General features: G+C 42.1%; 1 protein-coding gene and 1 pseudogene across 1 annotated transcript in view; one reads left to right on the forward strand and one right to left on the reverse strand.

The window, feature by feature from the left end:
* Positions 1-25,942, forward strand: part of ADAMTS19 (ADAM metallopeptidase with thrombospondin type 1 motif 19) — a 1,315,906-nt gene that overhangs the window by 987,320 nt on the left and 302,644 nt on the right. The window contains exon 14 of the mRNA XM_078675613.1: positions 4,188-4,315. Coding sequence (XP_078531739.1) covers positions 4,188-4,315 — 128 coding nt within the window. The remainder of the gene's footprint in view (positions 1-4,187; positions 4,316-25,942) is intronic.
* LOC144819119 (peptidyl-prolyl cis-trans isomerase B-like) lies at positions 6,548-10,089 on the reverse strand (annotated as a pseudogene).

The raw sequence follows: 25,942 nt of genomic DNA on the forward strand, positions 1-25,942 counted from the left end.
CCAAATCTCATTTGTATATTTGGCACCATCTCCCTGCCCTCTGGTCCCGTTACTTCCGGTACAACAGATCTTCTGGCCATAATAGGGAGATTATCTAGGTCGTTCCGAAACTGTGCAGCACTGTAGTTGTTAGGATGCCACCTAGTCATATGGCGATGCATTGTGTAGTTTCCGAAACTGTATTTTTTGTCGGTCCCTCTGGACAGTCTATCTTGACATATAAGGCAAGTTACGTATCTTGCATTTACTTTTTTCTGACCTTTGGGAATTTTAAAAAATTGCCAAATGAAGTTTTCTTTCCGGTGAGACGTCCTGGGTTCCTCAGGCAAAAACTGCCTCTCTTCCTGCTCTTCCTCGTCTTCCTCTTCTTCCTCTTCTTGCTGAATTATAACTTGAGCAGGTGGTCCACTCTTCCTTGGATGTGGTGGAGGTGGTGGGGAAGCACCAGCTGAAGCTACTAAAGAAGCCATTGCTCAGTGATCACAAAGGGTCTTTCTCTCACAATGATGAAAGTCAGAGTGAGGAAAGAAGGAGGGATTTTCATCATTTGGGAAAAACAAGAGTTCTCAACCAATCAAAAGTGTTCATTTTAGATTATATGACCTAGTCTTACATCATTAGGAAACCAAAAGTGACATGAACCAATGAAAAGTGTTATTACCAAGTCACATGACTTGCTGTGTTTACGTTAAGCGCTTTGCAGGGCCTCCCGGTTTGCTTCCAGAAACCTGCGCTTTGCGACTCGCTTCGCGTACCAGTTCGCTAACGTAGCACGTCATATGACGTATCACGCGACAACGCGAAACGTCATGCGGACGGGAGGCGTCACGATGTTGTTTTCTAACGCGGCACTTGCGGTAAAGAAACGTTTACCGGCTCGCGGTCTATTTTGCGGCATCAAGGTCAGCTAACGGGAAGCTTCCCGATTCGCGAAGCGGGAACGAAGAAAAAAAAATATTTAAAAAAAAATTTATTCATAAACATATAAAATATATTTTTGGATTTAAAGAAGAATACATTTTACAGCTACAGATATTAGCTGTTAAAAAACCAATGAAATTCACTGAAAAAACCATAGGTTATAGACCATATATAGTTAGGAATTAGCATTTACAAAACCTTGAAAATTCACTGAAAAAACCATAGGTTATAGACCATATATAGTTAGGAATTAGCATTTAGAAAACCTTATTTTACTCACACAAAACCATTGAAATTCCATATATAGTTAGTTGCACTAACTATATATCGCGCACCCGCAATCCACTGCTGATGATGTCACATATTACATCATTCATGACATGGTCAGTGACATCACTGATGACATCACTGATGACATCTCAAATGACATCACTGATGACATCACTGATGACATCTCAAATGACATCACTGATGACATCATGACACACCAATACCAGTTACTACATACGCACTCACTGATTCCTACGTCTACACACACATTCACTCATTCACCCATACAATAACTCATACATACAGTCACTTATTATTACAACACTATCATATGCACTCATACACCTATGCAGACAGTCACACACTGCCACTCATCCATGGAGTTATTCACACACCAAGTCAGTCCTGTAAAGAATCAATCACACTTCCATTTCTTCATCTATACAGTTAAACACAGAACACCATACTTCAGTGACATCACTGATGACATCACTAATGACATCTGAAATGACATCACTGATGACATCTCAAATGACATCACTGATGACATCATGACACACCAATACCAGTTACTACATACGCACTCACTGATTCGTACGTCTACACACACATTCACTCATTCACCCATACAATTACTCATACATACAGTCAGTTATTATTAGAACACTATCATATGCACTCATACACCTAGTCAGTCCTGTGAAGAATCAATCACACTTCGATTTCCTCATCTATAGTTAAACACAGAACACCATACTTTTCACACATATACTAACACATACTTACTCTCTTATACAATCACTGATACAAGTACACATTGATATGCACAGAGTCACACACCTCCCAGCCAGCCACACACACACTCAGTCTTCCATACATCCAGTCATTCTTCAATATGTAAAACGTATTTAAACTTTTCAAAAACACACAGACACTAGATGGTGTCATCAGTGATGTCATTTGAGATGTCATCAGTGATGTCATCAGTGATGTCACTGACCATGTCATGAATGATGTAATATGTGACATCATCAGCAGTGGATTGCGGGTGCGCGATATATAGTCAGTGCAACTAACTATATATGGAATTTCAATGGTTTTGTGTGAGTAAAATAAGGTTTTCTAAATGCTAATTCCTAACTATATATGGTCTATAACCTATGGTTTTTTCAGTGAATTTTCAAGGTTTTGTAAATGCTAATTCCTAACTATATATGGTCTATAACCTATGGTTTTTTCAGTGAATATATATATATATAGATATATATATAGATATTACGTCATTCAATTCATGATAAAAAATGTATGTAAAAACCCTTTTTAAATTCCGACATATCTGCATTTTAATAGAATTGGATACTGTTTTCACCTGCATCAACTGTGCAAAACCTGCATTTTTTCCTGATACTTTCTTTCTATCTGGCACATGTAGGGTACTTTTCCTCTGGTTGCCTTAATGCTAATACCGTATTGAGGTCCCTCATTTTCTAGATGTCATATGGCCTCTGTATTGTAGCTTGTGCAGATATTACAAGTGAGCTCTAAGGAATGTTGGGGCATGGATCGATTTATGTATAAAGTGCTTAATAAAGTGCCAAAACTAGTGTTATTGTTTGGATAGGGCAGCCACCTTTTCCAAACTATAAAGTGCTAATGCTACTACATTGTGTAAATGAATAAAAGACAGTGGGTTTAAAAACAAAGAATTAGCAGCTGAGGATTTTAAAGTGCACACAATTTCATATAAAGGTGCATATCTTGGGTTTGATTGTACCTGTACCCTCTTGTTTATGTGATATTGCCTCTGTTCTAGACTTAGGTATTCTTGTGTATATGTCGTTTCTATTCTCTATTGGGTCTCATATCAATGAATTTTTAAACTACAGAAAGTTATATAAACCCACCGTGTTTTTGAGCCCTCTGGGGTATCTGCTGTCTAGCTCTAAGATCATGCGAGACTCTAGTTGGCGCAATGATCGTTCCCTATTTCCCCCTCTACGGGAATATATATTTGTTTTCTTTGTTTTACTGACAAAATTACCAATGGTAGTTGGGAAGTTATATTTAAGTGAAAATGTCAGTTAAAAGATGCCACTTTTATCTAATAAAACTACTGACATTCACCAGTTAGAGTTATCTCAAGTAACTGTAACTTGTACCCTGAGTTAACTGTACCTCATGCCCCTGCTATGCACGGTCTTGTCATTAATGATGTCATTTTAGATGGTGTAGTCATGTTATCTATGATGTGGCAGATCATGTCATGAGTGATGTAATATGTGTGGTAATTATCAGTGCATGGCGGTAAATAAGGTTTCTGTACTTGCCTAAAAAATAAGCACTGGATGAAATGGCAAATTCCACAGTGCCTGACCAGATTTCCCACATTTTGATATACACCCTACGCCTCCCACTGTGGTGTATCATCTTGTTTTTTTATTGCTTTATTTTTTTGCTACAATCTTGGATTGTGCAACTGTTTTCCTGTACTGTTGTTATTATGTTGCTTTCTGTTCTGGCTTTTTTGCTTTATCCCCTATATGTTTATGTTGTTATTACTTTGATCTGTGGTATGTTATTGTGTTGTATTCTGCTGTGGCAACAAACACTCTTACATTTGCAGTACTAAATAGTCATTTATCATCTTCAAAGGTGGCAAAGTCCTGCTGTTGCAGTTCTTTGTCTATTTAAGACACCAGTGACCCCCAAAACTTGTGACCGACTTGTTTTAAATTAGCACTTGTTAAGAGTTCATTTTATGTGACACTGTCTGTTTGTTTTACTATAATTGTGTGACTAATCACCACCGATTTTTATTTGAAAGTTTAGCAATCATAGATAGCCAGACAGGAGTTAATTTGTTGTGATCACTCTTACTTTATTGCGCTTCTACAAATTACATTAACACAGTTATCTACTCTTGCATTGGTCTTTTTCAATATGCTCTTCTGATGCAGTTTTATTCCCCTCACTTCCTTTCTTATTGTTTTATGTAGAAAAGCCTTGTGCATTATTATGCTCTGTTGCTGGAAAAGATCAACACGTTCGTCTAGCAGAAAAAGTGATGGATGGAACTTCTTGCGGGCAACATGGAATAGATATCTGTGCAAATGGTAGATGCCAGGTAAAGTACGCATAAACTCTGAGAATATTGTTTTCATTCGAAAAGTATATATGTACAGACATATAAACAATCTGCTTACTGTGTTTTGTAGACATATACCTTGTATTTTCCTTAGTAGATGGTGATAAAATGTCAAACATATGTCACGTAGCAAACAAAGCTGTGGCAAAGATAGCCCTCTGGCCGCCCGTGGCGTCCATGCATTTTCCGATCCTGCGGCGGCCACAGTGAAGAGTGGGGGGCTGCTGCTGAGTATTTTTTCCTTTTTCCAATGCATTGAGGAGTGGGGGGATTGCTGTTGCTGCCCAGAGATAGCAGATGATAACTGGGGAGGCCGCTCCCCCAAAACATGTGCCGCCCGGGGCAGACCGTTCCCCCTGGCTGCACAACTGAATCAAAGTTAGTAGCCCTGCCTGCCCTGAAGAGATTTGTTGGGGCTATGCCAACGAATTCTTGACATAGCAATTTGAATTCTGAACAACAGAGTTCAGCCAAAGGTTCACCCCATGTGGCTGGTTAGTGCATGTTTGTCTTAAGGCTTTTTATTGAATTTTTATCATTTTTATTGAATTGTTATCATTCTCATTCTATATAGCGATATGGCTCCCCTGCACGTACTTAGAATGAGACTAAGGGCCTCATGTTTGGCACTTTGGCATAGGGCAGCGCAGCAAGGCACCTTGCTATGCTGCCCCACGACAAAGTGAAAGGGAAGGAATACACCATGTTTGAGGAATATGTTGCATTCCTGTCTTTTTTGCATGCGCTGGCACCGTTTTGGAAGCCTAGCGTCAACGTAGGCACCCTTACACCATGGTGCAAGGGTGCCTCCATTGCATGCAGAGGCATTTTCCTCTTATGTGTGCTGCAGAATCCAGCACACATGGAAAGAGGAAAAAACAAGGAGAAATAAACATATTTCTCCTAGTTATGCTAAACCCTACTGCAATGCCCATGGAATTCCTCCCGGGCGCAGAGTAAGGTGACACATAAGTTTGCGCTGTGTCGCCTTACTCATGGGATGGAAGGATTTTTATATAGCACATGGCTACCCGGGAGCATCCCAGAACTGCAGTGGTTACTAGAGTTGGACAGGACCTATACGGAAAGAGCCACGTCTTTAGTTGTTTCCGAAATGCTAAATGGTTGGGTTCTGAATGCAGATGTAGCGGCAGGCTATTCCATAGTTTTGAAGCATTATATGAGAAACGCCTGCCGCCACTTCTGGCCTTCTTTATCCTAGGTACCGCTGCTAGGTACAGCACATCAGAGCAGAGACTTCTATTGGCCTTGTAAGGGGGAATCATAGATTTAGTAATAGGAGGTCCACTCCCTCCTAGTGCCTTGTGGGCAACACAAAGGGCCTTAAAGTTAATTCTCTCCTGCACCGGTAACCAATGGAGGGAACCTGGTGCAGGTTTTGCTGAGCAGCGGCTGTGGGTTCCTATAAGCAGTCTTGCAGCAGAGTTTTGTATCATCTACAATTTTCTGGTGACTGCCTTTGGGGCGCCCAGGTACAGGGCATTACCATAATCCAACCTGGAGATGATAAGTGCCTGGGCAAGTGTTTTTTTTGCTTGGTCCGGTAGGAGAGGCAGCACTTTGCAAATCATTCTTAACATGCCATAGCATGAGGCAGCAGTCTTCCTGACTTGGACTTTAAATGTAAGATCTTGGTCCAACTAGACATCCAAGCTTTTTATCTCAGTTTTAGGGCTAGGTGCCGGGTCCATTCAAGCTGGCCACATGGTGTTAGATTTGAAATTTAGTTGGTTGCCAAGCAGCATGAGCTATGTTTTATCACCGTTAAGTTTTAAGTGAGATAGGCTCATCCACTTGGTAACTTCTTCCAGGTACGCATGAAGATCGGTGGACAAATGGTCGGCCTGGGTCAGGGATACAACTAACTGAATGTCATCGGCATATGTCACTATATGAATCCCAAAGGGGGCAATGATATCTGCCAGTGGAGACATACAGACATTAAAAATGGTTGGGCTCAAAGATGAGCCCTGTGGGACTCCACACCTAAGGAGGATAGGTTTAGAAGAGATGTCATCATCAAAAACCTGGAAGCACCTATCCTTCATAAATCCTTCCAGGACAGCCTTCTTTCGAAGTCAAATGCCAAAGTAACCCTTGGTTTTTCAGGCAGGAGAAGTTTTACAGTTGCTGGTCAAGCTACGAAACCAGTCATTAGAAAAGTATTAATTTTTAACCATCAAGCCCTGCTTATGGTAGATCAATTGCGAAGGGCTTCTCCACCACAATCACAGCACAGTCTTTAGCAGCAACAACTTTCAGTGGCTTGTCTCATCCATCTGTCTGGATTGTCTTGTTCTTCTTCACAATGTCTATTCGCTATGTGAATTTTCCACATATGGCAGGTTGCCCATCCACCCATGACGTCTTCACAGTGGTTATGAAGAACTGTGACGCATTTGTATCATTGCCAGCATTGGCCATGATGGCCCATCCAGGTCCTTAGTGATTCAGCTTCAAGCTCTTATCAGGAAATCGTTCACCATAGATACTTTTTCATCTTTTTTTTTTTAAAGATTTTATTGGCAGTGGAGAAAAAGAAAAAAACAATTTATACCAAAAGACAGAGCAAAAAATAAGTATACATTATTTACAATTAACATAAGACAGTTAGCCAAGCACATGGAGAATCAAAAAATCAGAGAAACAAAGAGTACAGCAGAAAAAATAAACATTGTCATTGTCATAACCAGTTCGTAATAGGTAGCCATATTTTTTGACCTATCATCTTTCTTCTCAGACCTTTAAATTTGTATACAGCCCTTTCTAACTGATAAATATATAGCAATTTTGATTGTCATTGATAAAATACGGGTGGTTCAACATCCAACCAACGAGAAGTTATACAATTGCGATAAGTTGACATGGCGATAAATATAAACCCTTCTTCAGCAGTTGTTCTATCGCTAATTTTATCAGTTTGTATTCCAATTGTAACAAGTTCAGGTGTTAATACAATATCTACATCTAGGATAGTTCTTAAGAAATCTTGTACCTGAATTAGAAATAAGGTCAATTTAGGGCAATGAAAAAGCATATGACACAAGTCGGCCGCATTGTAGCCACAACGACTACAGTTCACACCTTTCTGAGTTTTCCATTTTGATGTTTGAAATGGTGTATAATACAAATCAAACAGCGACATATAATGTTGACTTTTGAATGAATCATTGAAAATGACTTTGCTACAGACTTCAAGAGATCTAACTATGTCTACAGTTTCCAAGCCAAAAATTGTTTGCCATTTTATTGCGTAAATGTCTAAATTATCCTCCATCTTCTCTAAACACTTTTGGTATATTATACCGATCTTATTTCCCTGCAAACAACATTCCAACAAATCTATTTTACTCATACACTCTGACATAATTAAGTTCTTCATAATTAAAAAACTACGGATCTGCAAGTATTTAAAAAAATCCGCTCTATCTAAACCAAATTTATTTTGTAATTGAGAATATGAAGCAAATTGCCCATCGTGATACAGTAAACCAAATGTTTTTATTTTTAGGCCAAACCATCTGTGCATAACAAGGTCATTAAATAACTCGGGTAGCATAGGATTCTGTAAGAAGGGAGTATAGTAATTAAATTTTGGCAGAAGATGAAACCTTCTGTTGATTTGTCTCCAGGTCTGAAATGCGGTAATCATAATTTTGAATTTAGTTTTTTTGTGGTAGCTAGGTTCTATTATCTTAAACAACCATTGCCTGGCTTCAGCTCCAAGCAGCATTTCATAAATTGATGGAGTCAGGGCATTATCTAGACTATAATCTGGGAACATTAAAATACCCATTTGCTTTAACATGACTGCCCAGTAGTATAGGCGAAAACTAGGGACTCCTAGACCGCCCCTCAATTTTGGAAGAATACACCCTTTGAGTGCTCGCCTAGCTCTCCTATAACCCCATAAGAACCTGGAAATGCTATGATACAATTTATTTAAAAAAAAGAAGAAAAGAGAAGAGGAATGGTGCGGAATAAATAAAGAAATTTTGGTAATATAATCATTTTAATTACGTTAGTACACCCAATTAAAGATAAATGCAAATTGTTTAGCCGTTCCAAGGTCCTATTTGTAGACGTTAATAGAGGGTCTGTGTTAAGCCTTACTATGTCATCGACTATAGGAGAGATTATCACACCAAGGTACACAGCAGTAGGTGCAAGAGCTATTCCGTCAGGTCTAGCAGTAGAAGAATGGATTATCTGAGTTTTAGAAATGTTAAGTTTGTAGCCTGATAGCTCACCAAATTCTTGGGCAAGTTCTATAATTTTAGGCATAGATACGCCTACATCGGGAGTAACAACCGCGACATCGTCAGCGTACGCAAGGACTTTATAATCAATCTGATGTATGGTCACCGGAGGGATTCCTATTTCTTTTGTAATCTTATTCAAATATGGTTCAATGTAAAGGGCGAACAGCAGGGGGGAGCAGGGACAACCCTGCCTTGTCCCCCTGGTGATCGCAAATGAGCAAGATGTTTCAGTCCCTATACCAATGTCTGCCTTTGGATCATGATATACCGCCTGAATGGCCAAGATATACTCACCGGGGAACCTTTTCCAGATTAGGACAGACCATAAGAACCCCAGTCAACTCTGTCAAATGCTTTTTCCGTGTCCAGCAGAATAGCTCCGACTGGGGATCCCGTAGCCCATGCCCAATCAAATAGGGTAATGATACGCCTAACATGATCAGTGGTGTCTCTTTTTTTAATGAATCCACGTTGGGTCTTAGAAACCAACTTAGGCATTATGTTAAATATTCTATTTGCTAATAATTTAGAATTTTTTTTGCTGTCTGCTGTAATAAGAGAAATAGGACGATACGACCCAAGTTCATTAGGATCATTTCCCTTTTTTTTAAACACTATAATTGTAGCCAGAGACCACGATGCGGGTGGAGATCCCCGGAATGCTTGATCAAAGATCTTAAGTAGCTCAGGTTTTAGAATATTCCTAAAGGTTCAATAGAACTCGAGGGGGATTTGATCTGGCCCCATGGCCTTCCCCGATGCTATCTAAGAATAGCTAGCTCAATCTCCTCCTATGTAATTGGGGAGCCAAGAAACATTGCATCCTCCTCAGAAATCGGCACATTCTCAATTCCCCTCAGATAATCGAGTGAGATTCTGTCTGTGTCGACCTCGGTCTCTTGTTTATTATATAGTGTTTTATAGAAGTCACTAAAAGCATTCAAAATCCCTTCCTTGGATTCTTGAAACACTCCAGCTAAATCCTTAATTCTAATTATTTCATTTTGTATGGCTTTTTGTCTAACCCTTTGAGCTAAAATCCTCCCGTTTTTTTCATTTAATTCGTAACTCTCTGCCTTATGTTGTTTAAATTGTACCGCTACCTGATCTGCTAAATAAGAATATGAGATTGCCCGTTCAATAGTTAGATACTTTTTCATCCTATCCCATCTCTTCAGGTAAAGTCTTCCCCCTGAATCATGAAGTCCTTCATCACACAAAGAAATGTGCTGCTCTTGTACCCGAAACCTTTCTCCCCAGTTGCCAAGATGAAAAAATTCTCAACTGTCTTTGGGCAGGTCTTTCCAGAAAGACCAAATACAATTCACCCATCTGCTTCATACCAAACTTTATGTCAAAGTATACCTTGTGGGTAAATTTCGGTCCTCTCTTCTCTTGGGCCTTGAAGAAGCCAGAGGGAAAGAAAATAATGGACCCTGGAATGGGCTCAACAACAACAAGCAGCTTCATATTCTTTATGATAATATTATTATCATTGGAAATCCTGTTGTCCAACCATATTTTTTTTAATACTTTGTTTAAAATAAAAGTAAGGTTTTTGCTATTGTTTATTTACTTCTTATTCTCGTACCTCTGAAATGTCCCTGTTTGAATATGTTTAAAATGATAATCTTTTTCAAATTGAAACAACATGGAAATAGTCAAATAATGTGCCATTTGTATATCAAGCTCATCTTATCGGTACAGGTGCAAATTGTTTACCTTACCCAGAATGAACATGGATAATGGAAAGATTTGTGAGTATTCACAAACTCACATAGTCGAGTGTGTTCACGAACATTCCAATGCATCCCTTGACCCCGCCCCCTTTTCATTGAAGTAAATTAACCCTTTCTTGAAATTGTTCCCTAGGAGTGCATATTTACAAGGAAGTAAATAAATTTACTAACGTAAAATCCCGTTTTGTGAATCACATACTTAAACCGCCACTTACCATTTGCTCACCTACTTTGGACCTAAGAGTGATAATGGATTTTTAAAAGCTGCCCCGTTCTACTTTTCCAAAAATAATAACAGAAGTGGATGCCAAAGTATTTAAAATCGCGGCCTGTGCTTTAAAAAATGAAAATATTTTCCTTAATAAGTGAGGAAGGTAAGAAAATAAACTAACTTTGCCCTAAATATTTTTAAACTATACTGTAGCAATTTTATTATTTTTTTAAATATCCTTGAACGTTAGCTGCTCATTTGAGCAAAAACGAGTCAGCGGAACTGTTTTCGTGAGCATCGTACTTGAATGGCCTTTAAATGCATTACCTCAGCATTAAGGGACATTCACAAAGCTCTAAAACTGGAGATGTTCAGGTCACTCATGTTGGTAACGGCTTCTCATTTGGTGTGGGCATGCATTTTATCTGCAACATGAAACATTATTAAAAAAAAGCAGCCTGATATCATTTCGCATTGAAATAGAAGGAACTGAGAATGTGGCAAGGTTATATTTTAAGAAACTGAAAATAAAATATATATTTGCAAACAAATAAAAAAAATAAAAACCTGCTTTACAGTCGAATAAGATGAGTGGATTGGGATAGCAGGGAGGGCTTTGGAGGAGGATGGGAAGCACATATATATATATATATATATTGCCCACAGTACTCCCTTGGTCAGGAAGAATTCTCACGGACACCTCGAATGGGTTTGCAGGTAATTTATTCACACAACAGACTGCACAGCAACGCGTTTCGACTTTCGTCTTAGTCACGCTCGAAACGCGTTGCTGTGCAGTCTGTTGTGTGAATAAATTACCTGCAAACCCATTCGAGGTGTCCGTGAGAATTCATCCTGACCAAGGGAGTACTGTGGGCAATATTGTACAGGGCTGCCGGTGCCCTGACCACGGACCGCCCTGTGAGACGGCCTCTTTCAAGACCGGAGACGTTGTTGTTCATATATATATATATATATTCACTGAAAAAACCATAGGTTATAGACTATATATAGTTAGGAATTTGCATTTACAAAACCTTGAAAATTCACTGAAAAAACCATAGGTTAGAGACCATATATAGTTAGCTGGACATTTTATTGACATAAAACCAATGAAATTCCATATATAGTTAGTTGCACTAACTATATATCGCGCACCCGCAATCCACTGCTGATGATGTCACATATTACATCATTCATGACATGGTCAGTGACATCACTGATGACATCACTGATAACATCTCAAATGACATCACTGATGACATCACTGATGACATCTCAAATGACATCACTGATGACATCACTGATGACATCTCAAATGACATCACTGATGACATCATCTAGTGTCTGTGTGTTTTTGTAAAGTTTAAATATGTTTTACATATTGAAGAATGAGTGGATGTATGGAAGACTGAGTGTGTGTGTGGCTGGCTGGGAGGTGTGTGACTCTGTGCATATCAATGTGTACTTGTATCAGTGATTGTATAAGAGAGTAAGTATGTGTTAGTATATGTGTGAAAAGTATGGTGTTCTGTGTTTAACTGTATAGATGAGGAAATCGAAGTGTGATTGATTCTTCACAGGACTGACTAGGCGTATGAGTGCATATGATAGTGTTGTAATAATGAGTGACTGTATGTATGAGTGATTGTATGGGTGAATGAGTGAATGTGTGTGTAGACGTAGGAATCAGTGAGTGTGTATGTAGTAACTGGTATTGGTGTGTCATGATGTCATCAGTGATGTCATTTGAGATGTCATCAGTGATGTCATTTGAGATGTCATCAGTGATGTCATCAGTGATGTCACTGAAGTATGGTGTTCTGTGTTTAACTGTATAGATGAGGAAATGGAAGTGTGATTGATTCTTTACAGGACTGACTAGGTGTGTGAGTAACTCCATGGATGAGTGGCAGTGTGTGAGTGTCTGCATAGGTGTATGAGTGCATATGATAGTGTTGTAATAATGAGTGACTGTATGTATAAGTGATTGTATGGGTGAATGAGTGAATGTGTGTGTAGACGTAGGAATCAGTGAGTGCATATGTAGTAACTGGTATTGGTGTGTCATGATGTCATCAGTGATGTCATTTGAGATGTCATCAGTGATGTCATCAGTGATGTCATTTGAGATGTCATCAGTGATGTCATCAGTGATGTCACTGACCATGTCATGAATGATGTAATATGTGACATCATCAGCAGTGGATTGCGGGTGCGCGATATATAGTTAGTGCAACTAACTATATATGGAATTTCATTGGTTTTATGTCAATAAAATGTCCAGCTAACTATATATGGTCTCTAACCTATGGTTTTTTCAGTGAATTTTCAAGGTTTTGTAAATGCAAATTCCTAACTATATATAGTCTATAACCTATGGTTTTTTCAGTGAATTTCATTGGTTTTTTAAAAGCTAATATCTATAGCTGTAAAATATATTCTTTATTACGTGACGTATCACGTAGCCACGTGAGACGCCTCATGACGCGGCGCATAACCGTGACATATCGGCTCTGCAGCGCAAACAAAACCCGTAACGTAAGCGTGCCGGAGCACGATTACAGATATATATTTTTTTTTTAACCTTAATTAGACAAAATCCACACGTGCACATATCTTGAGGCCTTGCAAAGGCACATCAAACAAACAGTCCCTACAATTTTGCCAAGTTTGCTGGAAATCTATTCCCGTAATTTTTTTTTTACTGTTTCTCTTGGTTTTCCCCTTGTTACGCTTACCGGGACGCTACCCGGTACGCGAACCGGACGCTCCAAAAACACAAGATGGCGGACTCCCGTTACGCTGCCGGTTAGCTGCCCGGTTCGCGTACCGGGAAGCGCCTCTACCGCGAAAAATCGTGGGGGACTTTAATATCCTCCTCTTCAATCCTAGGGGGTCAGGAGGGGTTTACCTTGCCCCCTTTCCTTCATTTCCCCCTTCTTTTTTCACCACATCTTGTCTCTCGAACCTACCGAGAGACAAGATGGCGGCCGCTCCGGACTGTTTACAATGTTGACAGCTACGCTGCCGGTTAGCTGCCCGGTTAGCTGCCCGGTGAGCTGCCCGGTTCGCGTACCGGGACGCGCCTCTACGGCGTAAAATCGCCCCAAAAATTTTTTCTTTTTTTTTTTGCCCCGCGGGGCACTTTAATATCCCCCTCATCAATCCTAGGGGGTCAGGAGTGGTCTACCTTGCCCCCTTTCCTTCATTTCCCCCTTCGTTTTTCACCACATCTTGTCTCTCGATCGTACCGAGAGACAAGATGGCGGCCGCTCCGGACTGTTTAGAATGTTGACAGACACCGGAGAGCCAATCAGCTTCGCTTCGCGAAGTTCCGTTACGCGTCAGGTACGCGAACCGGGGCGCTAACCGGAGCGCTGTCACAGACATATATATTTTTTTAAACGTTAATTTTTCAAAATCCACTGGAGCACATATATTGAGACATAGCAAAGGCACGTCGGGCAAACCATATCTACAATTTTGCCAAGTTTCATGTAAATCTATTCAGCCGTTCGAGCTAAAAGTGAGTCCAACCGCCCTATGGAAAAATGAATGGGAAAAATGTGTTTTGGGACCCCCCTTTTTTCTCGGCCCCCCCTTAACGAAACCGCCCCAAATTTTCAGGGGCTGCTCAGAAACAAAATTCCGTCCACAAACGCCAAAGTTATTAGACATAGAATTTTCAGAAATCCCATAGAGAAAAAATCCTAACTATATATACCCACTGGCTATCGCCAGTAGGTAATATACATATATAAACATATATAATCTGCATATCTATATAAATATAAATGCATGCATACATATACATATATGCATACATATGCATGTTATTTACATGAAAGTTTTAAAAACACTAATAAAAGCAAAGCTAAAAAGCCACCTCATTACAAACAGAATGGCTTTAACTTAAACGAGGGCGAGATCTATTGCATTTTCAATGCTTGTTTACTTTGGTTCTATCAAGAAGGCATTCAGATGTGTCACACATTTGCCATAAATTTTGAATGTTAGCACTCTAGTTGCTCATTAGATCACTGTAGTAAAGCTAGTGCTCACCAGGGAAGTCTGCTGCTAATCATGGTTTGCAGCCATTTTCCCGCATTTTTTATCCCGCAGACTTTCAGTCCGCATACCATTATCCCGCAAGGTCATTGACCTCGCATACCATTATCCCGCATTTTTTCAAAACGCATGTGCATTTATCGCGCATGCCTTTACAAAGAATTACGTTTTAAAGGCATGTATGGTAAATGCATTTGCGTTGTGAAAACCACGATGACGAGAGAGGTAAGTGGGTTTGTGTTAATTTTTTCGTGGGTTAGTGATTGTGTAGTGTAGTGTTGTGTAGTGTAGTGTTGTGTTAGTGTAGTGTAGAGTTGTGGTGGTTGTTTAGTGTAGGGTCATGCTGGGGGTAGTGTTTTAGGGTTTAGGGTTGTGTTGTAGTGTTTGTGTAGTGTAGGGTCATGCTGGGGGTAGTGTTTTAGGGTTTAGGGTTGTGTTGTAGTGTTTGTGTAGTGTAGGGTCATGCTGGGGCTAGTGTTTTAGGGTTTAGGGTAGTGTTGTAGTGTTTGCGTAGTGTAGGGTCATGCTGGGGGTAGTGTTTTAGGGTTTTGGGTAGTGTTGTAGTGTTTGTGTAGTGTAGGGTCATGCTGGGGTAGTGTTTTAGGGTTTTGGGTAGTGTTGTAGTGTTTGCGTAGTGTAGGGTCATGCTGGGGTGTAGTGTTTTAGGGTTTTGGGTAGTGTTGTAGTGTTTGCGTAGTGTAGGGTCATGCTGGGGGTAGTGATTTAGGGTTTTGGGTAGTGTTGTAGTGTTTGCGTAGTGTAGGGTCATGCTGGGGATAGTGTTTTAGGGTTTTGGGTAGTGTTGTAGTGTTTGCGTAGTGTAGGGTCATGCTGGGGGGTAGTGTTTTAGGGTTTTGGGTAGTGTTGTAGTGTTTGCGTAGTGTAGGGTCATGCTGGGGGTAGTGTTTTAGGGTTTTGGGTAGTGTTGTAGTGTTTGCGTAGTGTAGGGTCATGCTGGGGGTAGTGTTTTAGGGTTTAGGGTAGTGTTGTAGTGTTTGCGTAGTGTAGGGTCATGCTGGGGGTAGTGTTTTAGGGTTTAGGGTAGTGTTGTAGTGTTTGCGTAGTGTAGGGTCATGCTGGGGGTAGTGTTTTAGGGTTTAGGGTAGTGTTGTAGTGTTTGCGTAGTGTAGGGTCATGCTGGGGGTAGTGTTTTAGGGTTTAGGGTAGTGTTGTAGTGTTTGCGTAGTGTAGGGTCATGCTGGGGTGTAGTGTTTTAGGGTTTTGGGTAGTGTTGTAGTGTTTGCGTAGTGTAGGGTCATGCTGGGGGTAGTGTTTTAGGGTTTAGGGTAGTGTTGTAGTGTTTGCGTAGTGTAGGGTCATGCTGGGGGTAGTGTTTTAGGGTTTAGGGTTGTGTTGTAGTGTTTGCGTAGTGTAGGGTCATGCTGGGGGTTGTGTTTTAGGGTTGTGTTGTAGTGTTTGTGTAGTGTAGGGTCATGCTGGGGGTAGTGTTTTAGGGTTTAGGGTAGTGTTGTAGTGTTTGCGTAGTGTAGGGTCATGCTGGGGTGTAGTGTTTTAGGGTTTTGGGTAGTGTTGTAGTGTTTGCGTAGTGTAGGGTCATGCTGGGGGTAGTGTTTTAGGGTTTAGGGTAGTGTTGTAGTGTTTGTGTAGTGTAGGGTCATGCTGGGGGTAGTGTTTTAGGGTTTAGGGTAGTGTTGTACTGTTTGTGTAGTGTAGGGTCATGCTGGGGGTAGTGTTTTAGGGTTTAGGGTAGTTTAGTTGTTTAGTGTATGCTAAAGGCATATTCGTTCTAAAAGTTTTCGTTATTTTAATTTGCGGCCTAATAGTACATGCGGGATTTTTTTTGCGGACTGATGGTATGCGGGATTTCGTCATATATTCGCTAATCATACTTTCTATGGCAAAATGAACCCCCTCATTTTGTTCCTTTTTAAATTAAATGTTTTAAGAGTTACCACTTTATTCCAATCAAGATGGCTTCAGGTGTGCCATACCTTTGTAATAAGTAGGACTGTTAGCACTCTAGTTGTTCTTTAGAACACTCTGGGACATTCTGTCATTGGGCTATAGTTGGGCTACATCTGGCTGATATTTGGGCTACATTTGTTTTTTTTTGTCTCTGGTGGCCATCTTTGGGCTACATTGGGCTACATTGGGCTACATTGGGCTACATTTGGGCTCCAACATATATATAGCCCAATGTAGCCCAATATATATTTTTCAAAGTTAATTTTCGTAAAAACCACTGGAGCCTATATCTTGAGACATAGCAAAGGCACATCGGGCTACCAGTCCCTACAATTTTGCCAAGTTTGGTGTAAATCCATTCAGCCGTTCAGGCTAAAAGTGAGGCCAACCGCCCTATGGAAAATTGCATGGGAAAAACACGTTTTGGGACCCCCCTTTTTTCTCGGCCCCCCCTTGACGAAACCCCCCCAAATTTTCAGGGGCTGCTCAGAAACAAAATGTTCCATTTTCCTGAAAATTCCAGCCAATTCTGTCCTCAAACGCCAAAGTTATTCGACATAGAATTTTCAAAAATCCCATAGGAAAAAAATCCTAACTATATATACCTACTGGCTATCGCCAGTAGGTAATATATATATATATATATATATATATATATATGGATACATTGATCAGTTTATCTTATGTATATTACTGTAGGAAACTGAAATAAGAGCAAAGAGTAAAGTCATGTTCATTAGAGGTGGCAGGCTACTGGCAGGATCCCTAAGGTTTCTGCAGGGGTGTGGGACTGGAATGAGGGTTTTCTGACAAAAGTATGCATGGAAAAAATATGAAAAATCGAGAAAAAAAACTGTCATGACCGGGGAGGAGAAGGCGAAATAAAGACACATGTACTGCTAAAGCCTTCCAGGGCTAAATGTGTAAATGGTGGTGGAAGCATTCTTCTATGAATGACGATTTAGAATCAGTCCTCACTTAAGACAAAGCCTTTGTAAACTGGACATAAACAGCCTACTCACCAACCAAATCAGAAGACACCAGAAGTGCAAAATTCTGCTGTGGGGCTGATTTTGGGATTTTTAGATCCAGGATGTTCAAATTTGTTCCTCAAGAGCTATCTTAACATTTAATCGACAGCATGGGGCTCTTCGAAAGATTATTAATAAGAATTGGAATTTAGTTCGCAGTGACCCTGTAATTGGTCACATGATGGACACTAAACCAATTCTTACTTTTAGAAGATCCCCCTCAATGTCCAAAGCTCTGGTCAATAACACCTTGGAACCAAAGACTTCCACTACCTGGTCAGCATTAAAGAAGGGTTTTAAAACTTGCCCCCAATGCAAAGCCTGCCGCTTTGGCAGCAATAGGACTAATTTTAAAAGTCCTTTCTTTGAGCATCCCACGGCCATTTCTAAGTGGCTTACATGCAAAACAGAATTTGTCGTTTATGTGTTGGAGTGTCCGTGTGGGCTTCAGTATGTGGGCAGTACTAAGCTGCCCGCCCACAAACGGATACTCCAGCACATACGGGCAATTTCTGGGCATGATCAAAACTATCCGGTTGCCAGGCATTTCCAGGACAAACATCTTGGTGTTCCTGATTTACTTTTGTTTTTCCTTATTGACTGTGTCGAGGCCTCAAGGAGAGGAGGTGACCGAGAGGCCAAACTCCGTCTCCTTGAGACCAGATACATCCTGGAACTTAACACCAAGAATCCTAATGGTCTCAACGATAGGGAAGATCTTTATACCTGTCTTTAGGATTAATAAACATGCCTGCTTATGCCTGTCCGGATTTGTCAATAACTAACTAGCTGTTCCCTGCATAATTGTTTCCTTTTGTACATATGATGAATTTTTCTTCCCCTTTTCTTATTCTCAGTATACAACTGATTCTGATTTTAACCTTGGAATTATTGATTAAGTTCATTTTGCACATTGCTAACTTTGCACTTTACATTATGCACCTTATATGCCTGTGACAGTTATTGTGACTTGCCCACTTGGGCCCTATTTTTTCCACATATTTATTGTGTCATTCATTTGCTGCTATTAGTTTTTCGATACTTATATTATTGTTCGCAAACAATATATTTCTTTATACATATCGGAATACATTGACTTTTTAACACTTTATAATGTACATATATGAATTTACTTTTCATGTACATATATGTAACAGTGTTTTACCATTGATCAATTTGTGCTAGTTTTACATGTTTTAATCTTGTATTTATGAATTCATGCATACATTTGATTGAGAATGTGTAAATTGCTTATTTGTGATTCATGGTGGCCCACTTGGGCACTACTAACTATTCCGTTGTATATACATGCAGCAATTATGATATGAAGTATTTCCTTCATTTCCATGACACAATCCAATGCATTGTCACTTTAAAAGTCCTGCTTTACTTTCGCTGTCTGTCATGTGATCAAGCCTCCCTGGAGGCGAAACGCGTCATGGCGGCAGCGCTGGCTTTTACGAAATAAAACACCTTTCACCAGCACTTTCTGGGTCGGCTCTTTGTTACAGAGTATTTTGGACATCTGTTGTTCTGGAGTGACAAGATTCGCCATATATATATATATATATATTACCTACTGGCGGTCGCCAGTAGGTATATATAGTTAGGATTTTTTCTCTATGGGATTTTTGAAAATTCTATGTCTAATAACTTTGGCGTTTGTGGACGGAATTGGCTGAAATTTTCAGGAAAATGGCACATTTTGTTTCTGAGTAGCCCTTGAAAATTTGGGGGGGGTTCGTCAAGGGGGGGCCGAGAAAAAAGGGGGGTCCCAAAACGTGTTTTTAACATTGAGTTTTCCATAGGGCGGTTGGCCTCACTTTTAGCCCGAACGGCTGAATGGATTTGCACGAAACTTGGCAAAATTGTAGGGACTGGTAGCCCGATGTGCCTTTTGTAGGTCTCAATATATGTGCTACAGTGGATTTTGAGAAATTAACGTTTAAAAAAAGATATATATCTGTAACAGCGGACCGGGCAGCGCTCCGCTACGCGTACTTTTCGCGCAACGGAGCTTTGTGAAGCGAAGCTGATTGGTTCTCCGGCGTCTGTCAACATTCCAAACAGTCCGTAGCGGCCGCCATCTTGTCTCTCGGTAGGATCGAGAGACAAGAGGAGGCCAAAGCGAAGGGGCAAATGACCATAAGGGGGCATAGTACATTGTCGCTCACCCCCTAGGTTTGATGTGGAGGTTTTAAAAGGGCCCCGCGGGGCAAAAAAAAATAAAAATAATAATAATCGAACAGCTGAATGGATTTGCACGAAACTTGGCAAAATTGTAGGGACTGGTAGCCCGATGTGCCTTTGCTAGATCTCAATATATGTGCTCCAGTGGATTTTGAGAAATTAACGTTCAAAAAAAGGTATATATCTGTAACAGCGCACCGCTTCGCGTACTTTTCGCGTTACGGAGCTTTGCGAAGCGAAGCTGATTGGCTCTCCGGTGTCTGTAAACATTCCAAACAGTCCGTAGCGGCCGCCATCTTGTCTCTCGGTAGGATCGAACAGCTGAATGGATTTGCACGAAACTTGGCAAAATTGTAGGGACTGGTAGCCCGATGTGCCTTTGCTAGGTCTCAATATATGTGCTTCAGTGCATTTTGAGAAATTAACGTTCAGAAACAAGATATATATCTGTAACAGCGCTCCGCTTCGCGGAGATAAAATTATATGTGTATTACCTAGCTGTTGCTAACACCAGTTAGCGACGGCTAGTAGAAGATAGCGACCATCTTGGGCCCCACTTTGCATGTGAGTGATATTTATCACTAATGACATGCAAAGTGGGCATGCCAAGATGTTAGCGACTGGAAACAGTCGCTAACATCGCTATCTCCTATTATCAACTTTTGGAAATATTCGAGATAAGGGCGAATATCTCCAAAAGCTACCACCTGCCCTGAGCAGTTCTTAGCCATGTTATCCAATGGGAGGTGGATAACATGGCTAAGAGCATTAGCTCGGTAATGCATGAATATCGCTGAGTTTTCAGCGATATTAATGCATTGCGGTCGTTTTTTATCGTATTTCCGATAAACCTTGATAATAGCAAGGTTTATCTGCGATAATTTCTGACGGTAAAAAAATCGTTGCTAAGCATCGTTAGGGATAAATATCGCTTAACTTTGATAATATGCCCCAACGTCTGTTAACGTTCGATTCGAAGGAAATCAGGAAGTGTTGAAAAACATTGTCTGCGCCATCTTGTCTTTTTTCAAATGCCACACTTTTGTCGTGCACGGCAGCCATTTTAGATGCCTTGACCAGACCCACTCTGTGCACGTTGTCGATCCTTAGCATGGCTCCCCACCCTCGCAAGCATCTCCCCCAGGCAGTGGTCACCCCCGCTCTCTGTCTTATGCATGGGTAATAAACCTCCCCCATCTGCGCTGCTGTTCCCTGAGAATCACACCCTGTGCCCGCCCGACACCTCCCTTTCGCCCTATTCACTACCGCACCCTCTGACACTCCTTTTCCTCTGTGTCCGATTGTCCAGGCTGGTCCTAGGGTATCAGCTAGCCCTGCAGATGTAGTTTATGGCCACAGCTGTAAAGAATCACCCCTCTTCAAAGGAGTTATAGTAGATCAAGGCCCACACTCGATGAGATCCGTCACAGCAGAAGCGTTGCTATTATCTGAAAACCATCCTGTATTGTGATTGGGGAGGGGACCGAGCCTGAAGCGGAAGATTCCAGGGATGACTGTTTGTACATCAAAGTTTTTACAATTATGTGTCACATTAAAAATATATAGCACTCCGACAAAGTAGTAAGATTATAAAACTTTAATAATTTATAAATATATACAAGAAAACAAAAATAGTAATAACATATAAACATTTTTAGGGAAAAACAACGAAGTAGCGGTCGGCTGTGCGAATAGTCCCAACGCAGCACAACGTCCAGATTTCCGGCGTGGGGCGTCGCGGGGGGTGGGTCATCAGTAGCAAACTGTTGTGCGAATAGTTCCAAGGCAGCAGAACGCGCCGAAATCTAGATGACACGAAAGTGATGTCTAGTAAGTTGCCACCCAGCAAATAACGGCATGGGGCGTCGCGGGGGGTGGGTCATCAGTAGCAAACTGTTGCGCGAATAGTTCCAAGGCAGCAGAACGATGGCACCAAGGTGATGTCCAGTAAGTTGCCGCACTGGTTTTGGTATCCTACAATGCTGCTCCGAATAACGGCGTGGAGCGCCCCGGGGGAGGCGGCGTGAACGGGCCTCTCCAGGTGGAGTGTCATCTGTTGTAGTGGGGCGCCCCTTTACAGTTTCAGTTGCCATTCCGTCCGTTTTTGGTCCACTGTGTCAAAAGCCGCAATTCAGCTGAGTTGCGCCCACTCTTGCGGTGCAGCGATAGGCGGCTGTCACAGGACTCTCAAAATGGCGGCAGGCTGTTTCCTTTTTGGGCCTGGTCCACTGAAATGGCCCTGGGACACCTTGGAAATCGGACGCTTGTCTGCTAGGTCTTGGACCCCATTCTCGAAAGCGTCCCCTCCGCCTTGAGAATTCATCAAAAGTTTTGGGGGCTCCGACTCCTGCAGGCTTCTGGTGGGGAGCGGCTGCCATGATTGCTCGCGGAATGACCACGACTGAGCTACGAGATGGTGGTGCTTTCATGCTGACGCCAGCTTCAGTCTGAAACATCCAGAAACAAGGTGGGGCTTTCATCGTTTGGGAAAAAAAAAAAGTTTTCATCCTATGAAAAGTGTTGTTTTTAGGTCACATGATCAAGCCTTCCATCATTAGGAAACCAAAAGTAAAATGAACCAATGAAAAGTTTTATAAACAAGTCACATGACCTGTTATGCGGCATAGGGTGTAAAATGCGGAGAAAATACGTTGGCACGTGAGGCGGCGTCAGTAGCGGACCGATGTGCGAATAGGCCGAAGGCAACACAATGCGCCAAGATCCGGATGGCACCGAGGTGGTGTCCAGCAAGTTGCAGCACTGGTGTGGCCATCTTACAATGCTGAAAGTCGGCGTGGGGCGCCCCGTTGGCCTGTGAGTTTGCGTCAGTAGCGGACCGATGTGCGAATAGGCGGAAGGCAGCACAACGCGCCAAGATCCGGATGGCACCGAGGTGGTGTCTAGTAAGTTGCCGCACTGGTGTGGCCATCCTACAATGCTGAAAGTCGGCGTGGGGCGCCCCGTTGGCCTGTGAGATGGCGTCAGTAGCGGACCGATGTGCGAATAGGCCGAAGGCAGCTCAACGCGCCAAGATCCGGATGGCACCGAGGTGGTGTCTAGTAAGTTGCCGCACTGGTGTGGCCATCCAACAATGCTGAAAGTCGGCGTGGGGCGCCCCGTTGGCCTGTGAGTTTGCGTCAGTAGCGGACCGATGTGCGAATAGGCCGAAGGCAGCACAACGCGCCAAGATCCGGATGGCACCGAGGTGGTGTCTAGTAAGTTGCCGCACTGGTGTGGCCATCCTACAATGCTGAAAGTCGGCGTGGGGCGCCCCGTTGGCCTGTGAGATGGCGTCAGTAGCGGACCGATGTGCGAATGGGGCCAAAGGCAGCGCAACAATATTTTCTGATTTGAAGACACCACAAGGCGCTGAGATGCCAAGATCCGGATGGCACCGAGGTGGTGTCTAGCAAGTTGTGGCACTGGTGTGGTCATCGTACAATGGTAAAAGTCGGCGTGGGGCGCCCTGTTGGCCTGTGAGATGGTGTCAGTAGCGGACTGATGTGTGAATGGGGCCAAAGGCAGCGCAACAATATTTTCTACTATATTTTCGGAGTAGAAGACACCACAAGGCGCTGAGATGCCAAGATCCGGATGGCACCGAGGTGATGTCTAAGTTGCGGACCGATGTGCGAATGGGGCCAAAGGTAGCGTAACAAGATTTTCTGTATGGAAGATACCACTAGGCGTTGAGATGCCAAGATTCGGATGGCACCGAGGTGATGTCTAGCAAGTTGTGCCACTGGTGTGGCCATCGTACAATGGTAAAAGTCCGCGTGGGGCGCCCTATTGGCCTGTGAGATGGTGTCAGTAGCGGACTGATGTGCGAATGGGGCCAAAGGCAGCGCAACAATATTTTCTGACTGACACCACAAGGCGCTGAGATGCCAAAATCCGGATGGCATCGAGGTGATGTCTAAGTTGCGGACTGATGTGCGAATGGGGCCAAAGGCAGCGTAACAATATTTTCTGTATGGAAGATACCACTAGGCGTTGAGATGCCAAGATTCGGATGGCACCGAGGTGATGTCTAGCAAGTTGGTGTGGTCATCCTACAATGCTGAAACTCGGCGTGGGTCACCCCATTAGCCTGTGAGATGGCGTCAGTAGCGGACCGATGTGCGAATAGGCCGAAGGCAGCACAACGCGCCAAGATCCGGATGTCACCGTGGTGGTTTCATAGTTGAGAGGCACTTCATCTGCAGTGGGGCGCCGAGATCCGGATGGCACCGAGGTGATGTCTAGCAAGTTGCTGTACTGGTGTGGTCATCCTACAATGCTGAAATGTAGTGGGGCGCCCATTTACCGTTTCCGTTGCCATTCAGCTGAGTTTCGGCTGCTCTTGATGCTACAGCGACAGGCGGCTGCAAGAGGACTCTCAAAATGGTGGCCTGTTCTTTGGATTTGGGCCTGGTCCACTAAAATTGTCCTGGGACACCTTAGAACTCGGACGCTCGATTTTTTTTTCCTTTCCTGTACATGCAAAAAAAGGTAAATGCCCGGTATGTTACACGCTTCATCTGCCACGATGAACTCTCCAGAGGAACCGAAAAAAAATATAGTTGTGGTAACTATACCATGCATCGTCATATGGAGAGGTGGCACCAATTAATTATAGTGCTGCATAAAAGAGAGATTTGGAGGAGAACCCCTGACCTGCTAGTACATTCATCAAAGAAGTGGCACTGAGAGCTTCAGAGGCAAGGGAAACGGTCCCAAATATTTAGAAGAACTTTGGAAAGATTAAAATGACATGTTTAGATTGTGGTAAATTAATTTCATGTGGGCAGATGAGTGTTACTCTAATAAATACAGCATATGAACATCATCCTAGTCGATGGTTGGTAGAGACATTTTGACTATATCCTGGACCTGCCCGTCCTCGCCCAAAATGGCGCCGGAATGAATGGGACTCGTAACTCCTTGTTGTGTACTGGTTGCAGAACCTTGAAATCACGAGATACGTATGCAGTTTTGAAGCACATGGCGGGCGGGGACGAGAATTGATTGAATATTTCGACATCCCTATTGATATTAAGTTCTGATGTGTTATTGATTACTGTACTGTTGAAAATTCGAATTAACGTCACCCATGGTACTTGCCCGCAAATGTATATCTAGATAATTTTATTGTAACTGGCCCTGTCGTATTTTAATTATAAAATGTACGTCCACCGATTCCGTAACTGTTAGACACCTTAGTTTTTGCAACCTAATGGCCCGCCCGTTACGTTCCTCTACAGTGTAAATGTCTATTCATCATATACGATTACAGTTTGCTCCGTGGCAGGCCCACGTGGTTATAGGCTCGTATTTGTATAATGAAATTTTCACAATAAAGGTTTTTAAAAGAAAACATGGTAGTAGTGTATACATTGGTAAAGTTTTTAATAATAGTCACTGTTTTAGAATCATTAAAAGGCAAGTGAAATAAAGCAGACCAATTACATGAAGGGTAAAAGGTATAATACGAAGGAACGCAGTAAAGATAAATGGTCAAGGGCTGTTGTGTTTTCTATTCCTGCAACATAAAGTGATCGATAAGAATCTCATATTCAGGCGTATCGGCGACTAAGACAGCAGGTCGACCCTCTTTTGCTCAACGGCTCCGTCATGGGACGAAGAAACGCTCTTTTTCTCGAAAAAAGAGTATATTTTACTTGCAGGACAGTTGTAAAATTTCCGGGAAAGTACATTAGCCTGGAACATTATAACATCTATTTAAGAGAAAATAATGTTCGGAAGTAATTAAAAGCGTAATTTTTAGGTCATATGACCAAGCCATTCATCATTAGAATAAGAAAAGTAAAATGAACCAATGAAAAGTTTTATTAACAAGTCACATGACTTGTTATGCTTACGTTACGCGCTGCGCGCCCCGGATGACTTCCGGATGCGCTAACGCGGCGCGTCATATGACGCATTACGCGACAACGCAGGTCCAGAATATAGTCAAAATGTCTCCACCAACCAGCGGTCGGAACACAACCCCTTTCAGCAGGCTAAATAGTTCTGTTAAATGACAACAGAAGGGACAGGCAACAAGAACCATCAGTCAAAGAGGGGAGGGCTAGTTCTTCTCTACCGGGTTACATTGGGGCGCTACCGGAACTGATCGAATTGGTAGTCTACAGTGTTTCTGGATGTTTCAGACC

This window comes from Lissotriton helveticus, chromosome 2_1 (genome assembly GCF_964261635.1).
Source record: "Lissotriton helveticus chromosome 2_1, aLisHel1.1, whole genome shotgun sequence".
Lineage (NCBI taxonomy): Eukaryota > Metazoa > Chordata > Amphibia > Caudata > Salamandridae > Lissotriton > Lissotriton helveticus.